The sequence below is a fragment of the Chrysemys picta genome, chromosome 3, assembly GCF_011386835.1.
Source record: "Chrysemys picta bellii isolate R12L10 chromosome 3, ASM1138683v2, whole genome shotgun sequence".
In the NCBI taxonomy this organism is placed as follows: Eukaryota; Metazoa; Chordata; order Testudines; family Emydidae; genus Chrysemys; species Chrysemys picta.
This window is the reverse complement of record NC_088793.1, coordinates 188,434,090-188,450,115: the sequence shown is the minus strand read 5'-3', so window position 1 is coordinate 188,450,115 and position 16,026 is coordinate 188,434,090. Positions and strand designations below refer to the sequence as shown.

At 40.1% G+C, this 16,026-nt stretch overlaps 1 protein-coding gene across 2 annotated transcripts in view; it reads left to right on the top strand.

Annotated features, from left to right (window-relative positions):
* The window catches only part of BCL11A (BCL11 transcription factor A), a 101,603-nt gene extending 94,934 nt beyond the window's left edge, over window positions 1-6,669 (top strand). For both annotated transcript variants that reach the window (XM_042857233.2, XM_008179024.4), the window contains exon 4: window positions 2,433-6,669. In XM_042857233.2, the coding sequence (XP_042713167.1) occupies window positions 2,433-2,534 (102 nt within the window). In that variant the 3' untranslated portion in view covers window positions 2,535-6,669. The remainder of the gene's footprint in view (window positions 1-2,432) is intronic.
* Window positions 6,670-16,026: the final 9,357 nt, after the last annotated feature.

Sequence of the window (16,026 nt, the reverse complement as noted above, 5' to 3'; positions counted from 1 at the left end):
TTATATACAGGACTTAATTTAATTGTTCTGTCTATGAAGCAATCATAACAATTATATCTTTGTTTTAAGTTGAATTCTAATACACACATATATAGTAATCATATTTTCATTATATGTTGCATTATAACATGTTAAACATATAAAATAATTGTGTGTCTACAGCTAGCCATCTAGCTATCTGTCGAGGTATACAGATGGATATGTGATATATCACATACAGTATACATTGCTAACAAATGAAAGATGAAAAACATGCTATGAATTAAAAAAAAAAATCTGCAATAACACATATGATTTATACACCTATATCAAAAAACTAGATACATCCATTGGGCACATCACTTCATTTCCAACTTACACACATGCAGCACAAGCACTGTACTTGAGGAACCCCCTACATTAAGAGATTATATACAGCGTCGCCTAAATAACTTCAAAAGCTAGCCAACAAGAACATAACTTAGAAATGACAACATGTTGTAGCCTGAACACTAAAGCAAAAATAGTAATACAAAATGTGACATTTTCTAACCGTGTGATAAATTAATGGTGTTATAAAACCATGAACCATTGAGGCCCATTCAAGTTTGTTAGAATTCTGAAACAGATTTATATGGCATCCATAATGTGTTCTTAAGCTGCTGTAACATTCCATACAAGCATGACCTACTGTCCCAAGAAACTTTTTATATTTAACTCTCTGTGGAAAGATGTCTCAATAAATAAGAACAATATTTGGGTAATAGTATTGCAGTTGATCACATATCAAAACCAATCAACTTCAGAAGAGGAATGTATTTTTACTGCGCAGATGCCTTTGCCATTAGTATTTAATATCCTCCAAATTGAGTGATTTGTATAATGAAGAGACTGAAACAATAGCAAGAATTTAGGCTACAGATGTTTCATATTTATTTCCAAGAGCTGAGATAAATACAGGAATAAGTGATACCATGTCTTTGCTTGACATTCAGAAGGCTTTGGCATATCTGATGAGATACAGTTTCAGGGTTTATCGAAGTGCAGAGTTTGTATAAAAAGAAAAAAAGATACCAGCTGTTATTTTAGTTCTTTTCCTTGCAAAGGTTGGAAACCATTTACAGTGAAAGTGTGGGAAAATTATATTATGGATTGTGAGTACGATACTGCCTGGCAGGCACTTCACTGGATTCATGAAAGGAAGCCACTGTTTCCCAAATCCAGATGTATCTATTTTGACTGGCACTTCTCAAGGAGTCTAAGAAAGTTAGATGCCCAACTCTCATCAATACTGAAAGTCAGTAAGAGCGGTTGGATTTTCAAAAATGCGTAAGTGACTTAGGAGCACAGTCTCATTGACTTTCAATCGGACTTGTGCTTTTAAATTACTTTGGCACTTTTGAAAATCCCACCCTAGGTACCTAACTCATTTAGGCTCATTTGAAAAACTCAGGCTTATTTATTTTCATTTTAATATGTATTAAATGCAGAAACGCATAGAATTGGACTCTCATCTGGTGTAAATCAGGCTAGTGCTATTTACTTTAATGGAGCTATTTTAATTTATACCCATTTATGCTATGCCCTCTTATTTAATCTTGATGAGTAGCTCATGAGTTGCCCTTGAACTACACACTTAAACATTTATGAGGCAATTTCCATAGAAACTGACTCAGTGGTCGGTATGTATAGATTGATCTTAATCAATGCATCTCTGGTTCTGCCATTGTCACAGGTTGTGCCTCATTAGCCTATTGTTTCTTTTAGTACAATATATAATTGGTGACTGGCCTTTACACTGCCTGCATTTCACTATATACTTCAGCTATGGAGAAACATTTATTTTTCCATCGTGCACAGCTAGGGCCTGACCCAATGCCAATGAAGTCGATGGAACACCTCCCACTTACTTCAATGAACATTGGCTCAGGCCTGTAGGGCTCAAGCATTTATTTCACACTTCACCAGGTACAGTACACCCTATAAGTTGCACTGTTATTCAAATGCAATTGAATTCAGTGACATAAGAGTCTCTGCAAACTGTACAGCTTGTGGTATATCAAAAAATATTTGCCGTGCTCTATGTGGCATCCCAGCCTCTGGCTGAAGTCAATAGGATTGTTGGGTGGGGGAGGAATACCTGAGTCAGTCAGTGTTTTAACTGAGTTAAGACTTAGTTAAGACTGGAGGATTTTCCCCCTGGAGTGTTATTTGTACTGTCTGTATTTTCGCTGTGCTTGAAGTATTCCCATGCATGTGTGATGTGGGAGTTTGTGAATTCTTGGTGGGATAGCAGGAGTACGTACTAAGATCATGAACCCGGGGTCCGTTGCGTTACATACTCTTTTGACAATTCAAGTTGCAGTTTGTAAAAAAAAAAAAAAGGGGGGGGGAGAATTTACATTTTGGGCTGTGTTACACCTATTTTTCCTCTGTCCCCATCCTTTCTCTAGGTTCGACACACACCCCCACTTGGCGTAGTGCCCAGGGAACTCGTGACGTGTGGCAATTTTCGGATGGAAGCTCGAGACCGCTTAAATTCTGAGAGAATGTGAAGCACACGGGGAATGTGCACCATGTACATGACATCTGAATGTGGTCCGTTATCTTGCTAGCTTTGCGATGATTTCTGACATTAACTTCAGACGTCACCGTCCGAAGGCAGCGTCCAACAGGCTCCTTCTGCCTGCCTGCAAGACAATGTTATATATATTTTTAATAGAATAAAAACACTTCTTTTTTTAAAAAAACAATCCACCATCAAGGGCTTATCGATCATCAATGGCTTTGACTGGCTTCCATGCCATTGGGAAAAGGCCCTCTTGAGTATACGTTGATACAGTGTGGAGAACCCAGCCTGTTGTTCTTATACATTACACACCATCGTTTAAGTGCGGCTAATATTACAAATAGCATAAATAAATAAATAAATAAAGGAGGAGGGCGAGGGGGAGACTTGACATAATAAATGTTGGCGCTTTAGGTTTTGTTTGCTCTTTAATTTTTAATGCTAACAAGGACCATGCAGCTGGTATGACGTTGTAGTACCATATCCACTGCATAAAATTAACTGTTGAGATTAAAAAAGAAAACAAAACCCATATACATACAAGAAGTTATCCATCTATAGATGGCATACATTTCAAAGAAAACTAAAAATGCAAAGCATTGTTATTGCAACACTATAATTAATGTAGAACTAGTGTGGTTGTTTATTAATGCTGAAGTGTGGGGGGTCTCCTAACTGTCTATCTTATCATTTGCAAACCACTGAATAATGCCTACTGTGTTGTATTTCTGCTGTTAAAATATGTATTTTCGAGGTTGTGCGGGGGGGGGGGGGGGGGAGGGAATGATCCATAGCATACTTTAATTTGTCATTGTTTGTCCAAAAAGCTAACTGTTTTCAGGAGAATAATAATTTCATTATAGTGATACTGTACGCTCCAAGAAAAGTTGAACACCCCCCCCCCCCCCCCAAAAAAAAACCCCTGTGGATATTGATGGCTCTTTGTTACAATTATCCCTTATTTGTGCAAGCAGCCATATTCTGGAAAGCAGTTAACCACATGCTTATTTTAAGCATGTGCTCAAATCCTGTTGGATCTAATAAAGCACTTGAACACTTGCTTAACTTTGCGCATGTGAGTGCTCCTATTGACCTTCATATGACTATTAGGGACTTAAGTACGTGCGTATGTATGTTCCTGAATTGGGGCCACAGATTGTACCACTGAATTCTGTATATTCTATTGATGACCATGTGTGAGTAAGAGTTATAGGATCAGGCCTAAGTGCTGACGTGAATCCTTTATTTGGTTAAGTCCTGATGCTGCAGGGCAAGCTGTGCCATTATCTTATTCTCATGTAAAACCACCCTAAAATTTATACCAGGTAGAAATTTACCATGCAGGGTCTCAGGTCTGGTGTCAAAGTTATTTATTTGTATTTATTAATTATTGTTACTTGCTTTTTTATTTATTTTTCAAAGCTGAATGTGAAAATTTGGCCAGGCTGCTATTTTGCTCATGAAACTGCAAAATAGATAAAATAATAGCACCTTTTGGTCATTTTAAAATAAATATATAAATGTTATTTTGTTTGGGAAAGTGGTTATAGCACAAGCACAGTCACTTTTGTAACAAACTTTTGTAAAGGACTTTAGACTAGTAGTTGCAGAGTGCATGAGCATCTGTGCACACCAATATTAATGGAGATGTGCCAATAAACTATCAGTGATCTGTGGATTACAGTGTATAAATAGGGATTGATACAACAGACTATTACTGCTTCTTCTGAGGTGTTATGGTTTCTAGGATCAATAATCCATGTGTTACACGCTCTCTGATGGCCCCATTTGGTACACAGTAATGGCAACTGTGGTGCCACAGAAGCAGGCCACATATGCTGTGCTTCTGGTTAAATTCTGCCAGAATGCATGGGGAGCTAAAGTAACTTTGCATTTAGTCTAGGCATGTAGATGCTGGTAACACAGGTAGGGACTAGGCTGAGTTATTCCAATGGCAAAAATGTCATGGTTCAGACCTCCTAGTCCACATTCTGAACTAGTGACAATGTCTGTGCTGCAGCTGAATTAGATCAGAACCATTAGTAATACACTTTTCCCAATAGCAGCCTCTGCTGGGATCCCTCCATTCTTCCCTGAGGGACTTTGGCAAGGAGATTTGTCAAGAGGCATGGCCCTTACCCCGAAGTCCAAATGTTATGACCAATGTTGAGCAAATGCAGCTGGTGAAAATACAGGCAGGATTAACATTGAATAATGGATGTAGATCTCCCTCCCAGTATGGTAGTATAGACCATAGTTGATCAGACTGTGATGGGCAGTGTAGCCATAGCAGATCAACAGATCAGATCAATCCCTATACCATAACTAGGGGTGTCAAAAATGGCACCCATTTTGCTCCATATCTGTGCATTGCTCTGCACCTGTTTACAAGGAGTTTTTTGAGCACTGAAACAGCACGTCCTACATCTTTGATTGATTATGCCTCATGTGCAAAGGAGTTAATTCCCATCAGCTGCTGGTCTCTCCCATGGCAGCCTCAGACCATTTCCTCATCAGGGTATGCTAGGCAGCTGCATTTTCACTGGCATGGCTGTTTCAGAATGTGGCATATGGGTCAATTTTACTCCATTGTGTAGTTGGAGCCTTATGCAGTGGAGTAACTCTTCTCTTTTCCCTAGAGTACTGAATTAGGTCCCCAAAATACAGATTTACAGAATGGCTGGTTACAGTTCTATATAGCTGTAAACCATTTAATCAATAATCTGTTTTTAAACATCCTTCAGTACATACTTACCTGAAAAACTTCAGAAGATTTTGTGACTTTTTTACAAGTCACAACATGCCAAGAGCAGACAAAGCTCAGTTCACAGATTGTTTCAGGACATTGTGGAAACACTGGGCCATAGCCTGTAACTCTCTGTCACAGCACTACAAATCCAGAGTAGGTCACTTATTTCACTCTGGATTTATACCAGTGTAACTAAGAGCAGAAAGGGGGCCCATTGCTACCATTCAAAATTGGTAGAAGCAGGTGGCTAGCAGGTATTTTTACCCTATCTAGGAGGAATTCAAATAAGTAGAAGTAACACAAGCAATGCTCTGATTGTGTTCTGCCGGGCACAGAGACAAAAGTGATACAATACTTTCCTACTGTGTTGAAGGTGAAGTGAAATTGTTACATACTTTTCTTCTTCTTTTTTCAAATGAAGGAATTAAAAAAACATTTAAGATTTTAAGTCATTTGCAGAATTCATGTGTTGCCTTAAAATTATAAATATATGTAACAACTATGTTGAAAGCTTTAGTAACTCTTAAGAACTGAGCTCAGGGTTCCATGTTTCACTGCGGGTGCTGATACCATATACAAACACTCCATACTGGAATGAAGCACTAGGCTCATCTTCAGTCTGTGTAAGACCATCTGTATTGCAATCGTGTGCATTAGGACTATATTCTCAGTGGTATAAATCGTAGGTGCTCCATTGAAATTGGTGTAGCACCACTGAAACCAATGGAGCCATGCTGCTTTACACCAGCCGAGCACCTGGCCTGTGGAGCTTTGGACGCCTTGTAAGGACAGTTTTAATGATAGTACTTTTTAGGATGGGAAGTTGACTGTTGGGCTAGCCTGCCCAGAATCCTTGGCTGGGTCTGTGTATGAAGAGTGGGGAAAATAATGTACAGCAGCTTGTTAGCAGAAAAGCTCAAGGTTGCTCTGTTTTCTTGACAAGAAAAAAATCTCACATATTAGAAATGCACAATATACTGCACAATCAGCTCTTTCAGGAGAAACACAGAACCTTGAACTCAGGTCCTGAGCTGTAAGTTAAAGATTACATGATTTTCAAGTACTTTGTATTAAAATGTATTCATAATTTTAAAGTCTGCACATATCTACTGTTAAAAGATTTAGGATGTTAAACAATTTTTGTATTTATTTTAGAAGTGCTGCAGTTCACTTTTAAGAACCAAATTTAAAAGCTCTTTTTGTTACTCAATCCAACATACTGTAATGGTCTGAAATGAGCAAGATATGCGGAAATTAGACAGTTTAGCTTTGGTTTTAGTTTGAAAAGCTTCTTTCAATGTGCAAGCATTTTGTCTGTGCTGTATTTTATTTTTAAAGACAGTCTCATGATAATAAAATGCAGAAAGGTTAACACATTTGTGAAGTCTTACTTAAATTCTGCTTTCAAATGATGTTGATTTAGGAATCGAAGCATCCAGGTTATATAATTTTCCAACATTAAATTTGGGGGGGGAACAAGCATAACATTGGCCACTTATTAAACCATGTTTATCTCAAATGAGTGAAATGATTATGTATCCTGTTAGAACAGGATTTTAAAAAACTAATACAACAAAAACCACACTTCATTTTGATTCCTGCTTCACATCACATCCTGCTAGGTCCTCTAAATAGCCAATAGCAATACTTGAATCCTGTCACTGACAATATTTAGTTCTGTGTTTGAAGGTGGCAGAATAACTATTAACTTCAGGAAAAGGTGAATTGAAATGGGATTCTTCTTTGGCGTTTTTAAGATTATTTTACTTAATATGCTATTTATTCATTACGTTTATGTTGCCAGGAAAATGCATTGTTCATCTTAACTTTTTGATTTTTTGTGTGTGCAGGTTGTCCTGCTCGTGAGCCAGTGAAATACCTGACTAATTCATTGTTGGATTTTAGTATTTGCTTATTACAACTCGGTTTCTTTTTGGTACCAACAACCCTTGAAGTGCATTAACTTTTTAGAGTAGACATTAATGTTGCCTTTGATTGTCGTTAGATTCAGCTGTGCTGTTATTGTCTGGAGCCGCGTCTGGGATGTGAGCAGCTGAAATGGTGGATAATATGTGACAAGATGAAGCATGTCATCCATTGAATATATTTTCCTTTTCAAGATTGGCTAATATGAAATCAGGGTGGTGTGATATTTCAAATGATACTGCTATAAATTACTATCACTATTGTCACTGATCAAGAATTGTACCTCTTTTGCCTCCTCTTTGCTCTCTGCACCCTTTTCCAAATTTCTCAGATTGTTGCAGGCATAAACAGACTTCATATATTAATATTTCCACCACATTTTTGTTTCCAGCCTCTATACCAACAATTCTGATTGTTCTGATAAATAAAAGAAGTTTTCCTTTAAATGTCTGTCTTCCATGACGAACAAAATAATACAACTATTCTTAAACAAGGAGGGAGTTACCTGTAAAAAAATAATAGCAAAAATATGGTTGTTTGTTTTCTACTTCTATTGCATCTTTAGCAGTGATGATGTTTAGATGCCAGAACCAGTGGGCCCCAATTTAATTTATTCTGGCCTCCCATATTGAGCAATATGTGATTTCTTTCTTGAACTACCCGGGCTCAGCTCTATTGTCATTTCAACACTATAGGTACTCATATGCCATGATAGTAAACACAGGATGGCTGGATAGCTAGATCCATTAATGTTACGATGAAACAATAGAAATCACGGTATTGGTGATAACAATGGACAGGTGAAAGAGGCAGGCTGCTTCCTGCTTTTCTTGCCCATATTTATATCTGTTTGCCTTATACCTAATTATCTGATAGTGTGATGAGTTGGATAGATGGAAAGATGGATAACCATGTTGCTAAGAAGATTCCAAACTTTACAGCGATAGAACTTTGCACTCTGTGATACCTTAACATTGTTAGTTCATTTTAGTCTTGCTAACTCTTCAACACTGTGGTGATTTCCATTCCATTCCATGTTGTCCAGAGGCAATGTATGCAAGCGCCTTCCTTTTCGCAGGTGTCTGCCATTTTTGTGACAAAGGGCCACATATGGTCAATGTATGGCCCTCCCATTGATGGGAGTTGTGCATGCAGTATTTGGTTTCTAGTATTCAAATGCATATGCCATATTGTGTTGGCCAAGAAAGTAAGCCACCCAGCCTTGGTGCTGATGAACATGATGGGCTGATGCTTTTTACAAACTATGTAAATAGAGGAGGGTTAATAAAGACTTACTACCAATAAAATGGAACTATTTCCTCTCAAGTTTTTGTGACATTTTATAGCACTATAAAATTGCTTAAACATAACACAAAAGGCAATTCCTTCTGTCTTTTCCACCTAACCTAGCACAATTGTTACTAAATTTAATCCCCATAAATGCCAGGCAAAATGAATTTTCTCAATGGCAAGGTTTAGATAGAACAGTAAGAACTTTTCTTAATGTCATGGAGCTGACAAGAGGCCAAGGGCCACACACCAGAGGCAGAGTCACCTCTGTCCACATGAAAGCTGTTTTCCATAACTTCAGGCATGGACTCTTGCCAGATTGCTTATGTGATCCTGCAGAAGATCCACATAATTTGATGGATGTGTTATTCGAAAACACACATCAAAGAGCTTGTAGCTAAAAGCTGTAAGTCCTAAACCAGTTAATTACTAGAAATTTAACATTTTCCAGCTAGAAATGGAGATGTACCAGGTCGTAAATACACATTATCCATTGAACAATTAATCCTTTGGCATCAGGAATCCAATTTTTCCCATGTGCATCCTGTCTTCTGCAATAGGATATGCAAAGGTAGCCACTCCAAAGGGGTTTAAGGGAGGCATTTCTGCAGGTGCTGTATCAGAAACAAGGGGCCTGATTCTGCAAGCCCTCTGTGGGCTTCATTCTGCTCCCACTGATGTCAATAGCAAAATTCTCACTGATTTCAATGATGCAGGATCATGTCCCGAATGTGGATGTCCCACTGAAGTTCATGGAGGTTTTGTGTAGAGAGGGCTTACAGGATGGCGCTCTAATTGAAGTATTTGTAATTTCAATACATTTTTACCATGTGAGTTCTTGTGTTTGTGTTCTTTGCCACTATAGTACTTTGTTTACTCTTCAGAAAAATACAAGAAGGGCAGTGGCATTGCAATGTTCCCCATATTACCTTATCAATGCATCTCAGCCCTGATCTGGAGGGATGTCATTTTACAGGGTGAGAGGGTAGCTCAGTCTATATGCTGCTCAGTTTGTTCTGAGTCTGGTGACACTGCTAGCAATGGCTGCCAGTTAGTAACATTTGTGCTGGTGGCTTTTGCAAGCTGAACAATTCTGTAAAACCAAGCTCTAAATGGACGCTCTGAGAAAATGCCAGCTTCTTGCTCAACAGCTCAGATCGGGGTGTGTGTTCAGATTTGGACATGCTGACCTAGTGACTAAAGGAAGTTTTTTACTGCTGGTAGCAGTCCAGAACCAGCTCTGCTGAGAGAGAGGCAGCTGGGTTCTATTCCTTCTTGTGTATCATCAACAGAATTGTTTACTAAGTTCCAGTTAGAGGCCCAATCACTGGTGCAACCCCCACTGAGGATAATGGAGATGCATTGAGGTTGTAACGGAACTGAGGGTGACCAAGGTGTAATATTTGATGTCATAATTCAGACTGTAAAGGGACCTTATTCTTGATGATGATAATGAAAACAAGAAGGAACAAATCCAGTTTGACTTTCAGATCCCCAGATGGGTATTCAGGGTTAAAGGCTGGTTGACACATCATGCCTGGTAACATCATGGTGTCTGATGCCTTTGTTCAGCAGCACGGAAAATTCAGAAAGGGGCAGCTTTTGGAAGCTACAATTGAAAAGAATGAGGTGTCACAAGGCATTACTCTACTCACTGTATTGTAATTTAGTGCTTGAGTTTTGTGGTTCAATGTATTATCCTGACTCCTCTACTCCATGAGATGTATAATTACCTATTCGTTTATCTAGTTAAAAGCACATTCAAGTTTAAAAAAAAATGCCCCAAGACTGGTTAATGAGAGCCTCTCTTTAACAAAGGCAAATTTGCACAGCCAGTCAGTACATTAAAAAAACCTAAATAATTTAGGACCAGTTTCTGCCTCCTACATGGGCCACTTGAAGAGTAAAATGCTACCCAGTGTAGAACCTGGCCCTAAATTAATTTCGTGCTTGTGAAAAGTGCCAGTTTGGTGGCACTGGAAACAAGTTTTTGTATCCAGAGAACTGGTTCAGAATAGGCAGCAGCTGTTCAAACTTCACTAAAATGTCCTACTCATTCACTTCACTTCTGACCTGGAGAGACTACATTGTAGGAGTGAGAAGTTAGTTTGGCCTTCATTCCCTTGGCAGTGAGTTGGCTAACAAGCGTGCCAGTTAGTACCAATTGGGAGGGTGGTGGGTTTCATGATGTAGACACTTGTCTCCTACAAGGAACTGGAGTGATACCATGAACCCATTTCATACATAGCATACAAGAATAGCCATCAAATGGTAAAAATGTTTGGCTACTAGTGATGTGGGCCAAATTCAAACTGGTGAGCTAGAGGTGAAAGTCCCATTATCAACTCCTTGGCCATCCAGTATGTGGTTCAGGTGCCAGATTAGATCTCCTCTCACTTACAACAGAATACATTGGAATCAACTCCCTGGAAATCAATTCTTACTCCAGTGTAGTGAAAAGAAAATCTGGACTTTTGCCCAGAAAAAAAATCCCTTGAAACAGTATTGTGATATGCAGAAGTAACCTTTTTCCAATCACCTTTATTGGTGATTGCTTGGTCCCTTCAACTCGCCTCAGTGTAGGGTTACCCTTGTCTAGGAGCTTTTTTGCCAGCATGCTTTCCTGGGACTTGCCCTTTAAATTTGGCAGAGATAGGCAGCTGCAACCCTAGAGGGACCATTTTGCAATTGGCGGCTGCTTGCTACCTCTCCCTCTTTTCCAACTAGTAAGTGCCTTTAACTCTTGTTATATTTTCCCTTCTCCATTCCTGAGAAGATGACACATTCCTGCAAAGACAGAGTATGGCAATCTAAAATAATGAATGGGAGTGATTAATGGTTTCTGGTTAAAATAACTCTTGGGTCAGCACTTTCAAGCATAGTGTACTAGTTGTGGGTGCCTCTGAGTCTGGGGACCCAATTTGAGATACCTAGGGGAGTCTGGTTTTAGAAGTGCTGAGCACTCACCACAGCTCACATGGACACTTTTGAAGAGGTTGGCTTTGGCATATTCAAGCTCTGCCTGCTTTCTTCTCCCAGAAGAGACATTATATGGGTCTATTCTTCTCTCAATTTATGTATACAACTCCATATTCAGAGAGGGGTGAGTGGGAGAGAAGACCCTGTAAGTACTTCCCTTTTATGGGTTAGTCATCCTTGTGTTTACAACCATTGCTGTAGAGAGGCAATGGTTGCAACAAGGGATCCCTTCAACACAGGCGTCCTTAGTTTTTGATGGGCTAAGCACATGGTTTTCAAAAGCACTACAACATGATAGTTGCAAAAGTAGGAAGCTATTGAAAACTATAGCTGCCAATCAGGAGCATGGACAGTGGGTATTGCAGGCCAGGGGAAGCTGAGCCTCCCCAAACAGCCAGGCATGGCCCCACCCATGCCCTGCCCTGAGGTCTCCTCCCGCTTCCTGTTCTTCCCCCGTGGCCCGGGCTGGGGCTGGGGCTGGGGCAGGTCGGCCTGTGGCCTGGGACTTGTGGCAACTGGGGCCGGTGCTGAGGATGCCCAGTGCTCTGGAGCTGGGGTCACTGGGGCTGCTGCCAGGAGATCTGGGGCTGGGGGTGCTGGGCCATGCTGCCTGGCACTATGGGGCTGAGGCCACCCACCTGGTGCTCCCAGGGCTGAGGGGAAGGTGTCCGCAGTGGGAGGCTCCAGGCTCCAGTGTGGGAGGTGTGTGGGTGGGGGAAGGGGTGGGCCTGGGGGCTAGCCTCCCTGAATTGGCGGTTCATGTGCCACCCATAAGCAGGATGGACAAAAATCCTATTGCAAGTAACTAGTGAAATGATCACAGGAAAATTATGCATTTTCCAGAATAGCTTATTCCCTTTTGTGTATTAAACACTATTTTAATATTCTAGTGACAATGTTTTATAATTAATCTAAATGTAAGAGACTGAGCACACTGGAGATTATGGTTCAGTGTAAGGAGGTGAGAAAGGTTTTTCAGCTACTACCCAGCTAGATTACTGACTCAGCTGGCTGTATATAGAGGCAGCCGGGGTCATCAGTAACCACACTCTGAAGTGTAATATTCAGCTAGGTTTTCTCTTGATTGCAAACGTTCCATACACGTTGGCAAGTAGAACCTTTAACTTGTAAGGCTAGTAATGTTAATTCGGAAGAAAAGTGTTTTTAAAATTACATTAGTTCACAGACATATATTGAACTCATGAGGGGTAATCTAGCCCCTGAGAGATAGAAACTAAAGAGCTGAGCCATAAACCAGTATGATAACATCCTTATTATGAGATGCAAATGAAGGGGCCCAATTCACTTTAAAAAAGCATTAAGAGTATTTAATTTTTCTTGTGGGAATATCTCTGAAGTTGGCCTGTGTGGGTTTTTTGTGTGCTACGTACTTGAAAAAAAGAAAAGAAAAAAGGGTAATTTAGAGCATGAAGAAGCCTGTGGAGGCAGAATTGAGGATCCCAAGTGGTAACTTGGGTGTCAGGAGGATACACAACCTTTTGTACTTGTAGGAGAATGGATATCATGTACACATGCTGGAATCTAAATGGGTCTTAATTCGTGAGGAATAAATTCCTGCCAGCTTGTTACACTTCCTTGACTGGGCCAATGTGAATAGGAAAGACTGGGCCAAACCTTATTGTCAGTTACATCTGTGCAACCCCATAAACACCCATGTAGCTGAGAGAGAGAATGTAAATTATTTGGGCCAAATCCTCAGCTGGTGAATAGTGGCATAACTCTACCAAAGCCAATAGAACTATGTGAATTTACAACAACTGAGGATCTTGCCCTCTTGTCTTAGCCTGCATATTTTGAAGATGTGGATCATGGAAAAAAGAAAGTCACTATTAAATGCTCGTTAAGCTGGGTTTACTCCAGTTTGTATTACTGTGGTGACAAAATTAAAAGGACAAATTGGTTTCTCGTCACCCTGCAATATATGGAACACATGTACTTGCACTTGGAAGTTCCAGCCAAGATCAGCCCCTTGGGCTAAGCACTGCATAGTAAGAGACAGTCACTACCCTGAGACACAGGCAGTCTAAATAGACAAGACAGACAAAGATGGGGGAAAGGAGTATTATTTTCCTCACCTTACAGATGGGGAATGAAGCTAAACAGAGATTAAGTGACTCAACCAGTGTCACACAGGACGTCTACAGCACAAGCAAGAATTGAACCCAGTTCTTGTCAGGCCTAGGCCAGTGATTTAACCAGACAGGCCCACCTACCTCTCATAGGACACACCCTGAAATGCTGTTGTTTGGCTGTGAATGCATGACCCCAGCATATATCAGAGAGATGCTGACCTTGGGGGTATATATAAGCCTCTGTCAGAATTCCATTTAGAAGTTGCTATTTTAATGGGTTTGAAACTCAGCCTCAACACCACTTTCACACCCATTCTAAAGATTGGCCTTAGAATGGAACTGCTCGGTTCCACTTCACTCAGAGTTCACAGAAAATGTCTCATTTTGTGAAAATGTTGTATCATTTTGTAATAATTCAAAAGCACTTCCTGGGCCAAACTTTGACCACAAGAGACATTTCTTAGGCCAGCACCAGTGCTTTCATAGTCTTGTTTTCAGATCACAAACACATGATCTCACTCCTAAGTATGATTTTTATACCTTACACTGATGGGATGATCTGGCCAGGTAAGTAGCATTTATTTTAAGATTTCAAAGGTCTTTAACTAAATGGTTAGTATTTTTCCCCAAAAGCATTTCATCGTGTTCCGTTTTTTTTGTGTATCTCCTTTATCAGTGCCACAGAAATGAATATCTGAGCCAGTCTCCCATGTCACTCCCCAGTACTCAGTACTAGTGGGAGGTAAGAAGAAGGGGCCATTTCTATTTGATTTGTTTGGGCTTTCTGGAAAACTGGAATGCAGACAGCTTGAGGTCCATTTAGGCTCCTAGTGATCTAGCGTCCCCTTCCTGCCATGTGTCAAAGGACAGGGTTGAACCCACGAACCCTATTTCTGTCTGACTGTGTAAATCCAGACAACTGGTCTGATGCCAACATAAGCAATGTGTGATTTTCTGAGTCTCCTGGTGCTGTTCCTGTTGCCATAGAGGGCAGGCCTGAGCACTGAATGTCCATGGCACACAGAGTAAGGAAAGCTTTTTTCAAATTTGAAGTTAATCCTGAAGGCCAGATTCAGATTTGTTATACCAGTGCAAATCCAGAATAACCTCACTGACTGGAGTTCCTCCAGATTTACAGTAATGGAACTGAAATCCGAATCTGGCCCTACATATATTTATGTATTTCATCTCAGGAGTGGGATTAATGGATCTAAAATTGGCTTTATTCCAACACATTTATGTTCACGCTGAGGCTTGGAGCTGACACGATTGCTCTTTAGATCAAGGGCACTCTGATAGGCACTTGCCTTGGTCTACATTTTAATTTTTGGATTTTTTGAACGCATCTTCTCACTTGGGGGGTCTATTGGGTTGAGGGGTTCATATCAAAGGTGTAACCATATAGCTGAACTGATTTGATGCTGACAGCATTATTTATTTCTGCTATGTTAAATCCATCCAAAGATTATAAAATGTTTAGTTTGCCTAACTGAACGTAAGGCTATTGATTATTTGGCTTGAAATATTTATTCTGGCCAGGCAGGGGAGAGATTAGAGACTTTACCATATTTGTCTTGTGAGTTGCATCTGGTCAGTTCTTGTTTCCTACAATCTATTTTTTTTGGTAAGTTACAAAACAGTATAATCACTGCCCTTGCCTTAGACCTAGCTGCTTGTCAAACACTGGAGGTTAAAGTCTGTAGATAGAAGAGGGACTTGGAATGCAAGGTGTGGACAGCTGAGATAAAAGAGAGAGAGCCTATAAGTGTTTTGTCTGCTCTCCATCCAGCTTTAGAGTTTAAAGGTCAAGAATTGTTCTAAAAAGCAACGAAAATGTGGTACCCATAGTTCACATACTTCAAGACAAAAGGCGTTATTCAGACAGCTGGGTGGTGTAGTGATTGGAGAACTAAAATTTTCTTTTCAAAGTTAAAAAAGAAAACCCAACCCCCACAAGATTGCTTTTCAGACAGACATTATTGTACTGTTCTATGTAATATGCTGGGATCAAGGGGTTGTTGAGTACAATAGAGAGACCAGGTAAATGCCTCTCCATTTGGAATTAGGGATTAGTTTATTTATTTATGTTACCGATTTCTATAGCATCTGCCATGAAGAAGCTGGGTGCTCCATTTACAGCGATTAACACACAAATTGGATTCATATCCCCGGGTCTGAGCCCACCACTGAAGTTTTGGTTCTGGGTCAACTACAAAATGTAAAGAGGGGCACTTCTACTAGTTCCCCACTGGAAGCAGCCAAAACCTTGTGAGAGAAAGCATCCTCCCTCATGAGATTTTGGTCTAAGATGTGAGCAATCTCACAAGATCAGATGAATTTATGAGCCATTAGAGCCAAAATCTTGTGAGAACATACTAGCCCTGAAATTACAGTGCCATCATCAAACAGAATTCCACCCTGAAACCAAATCACACCCTAAA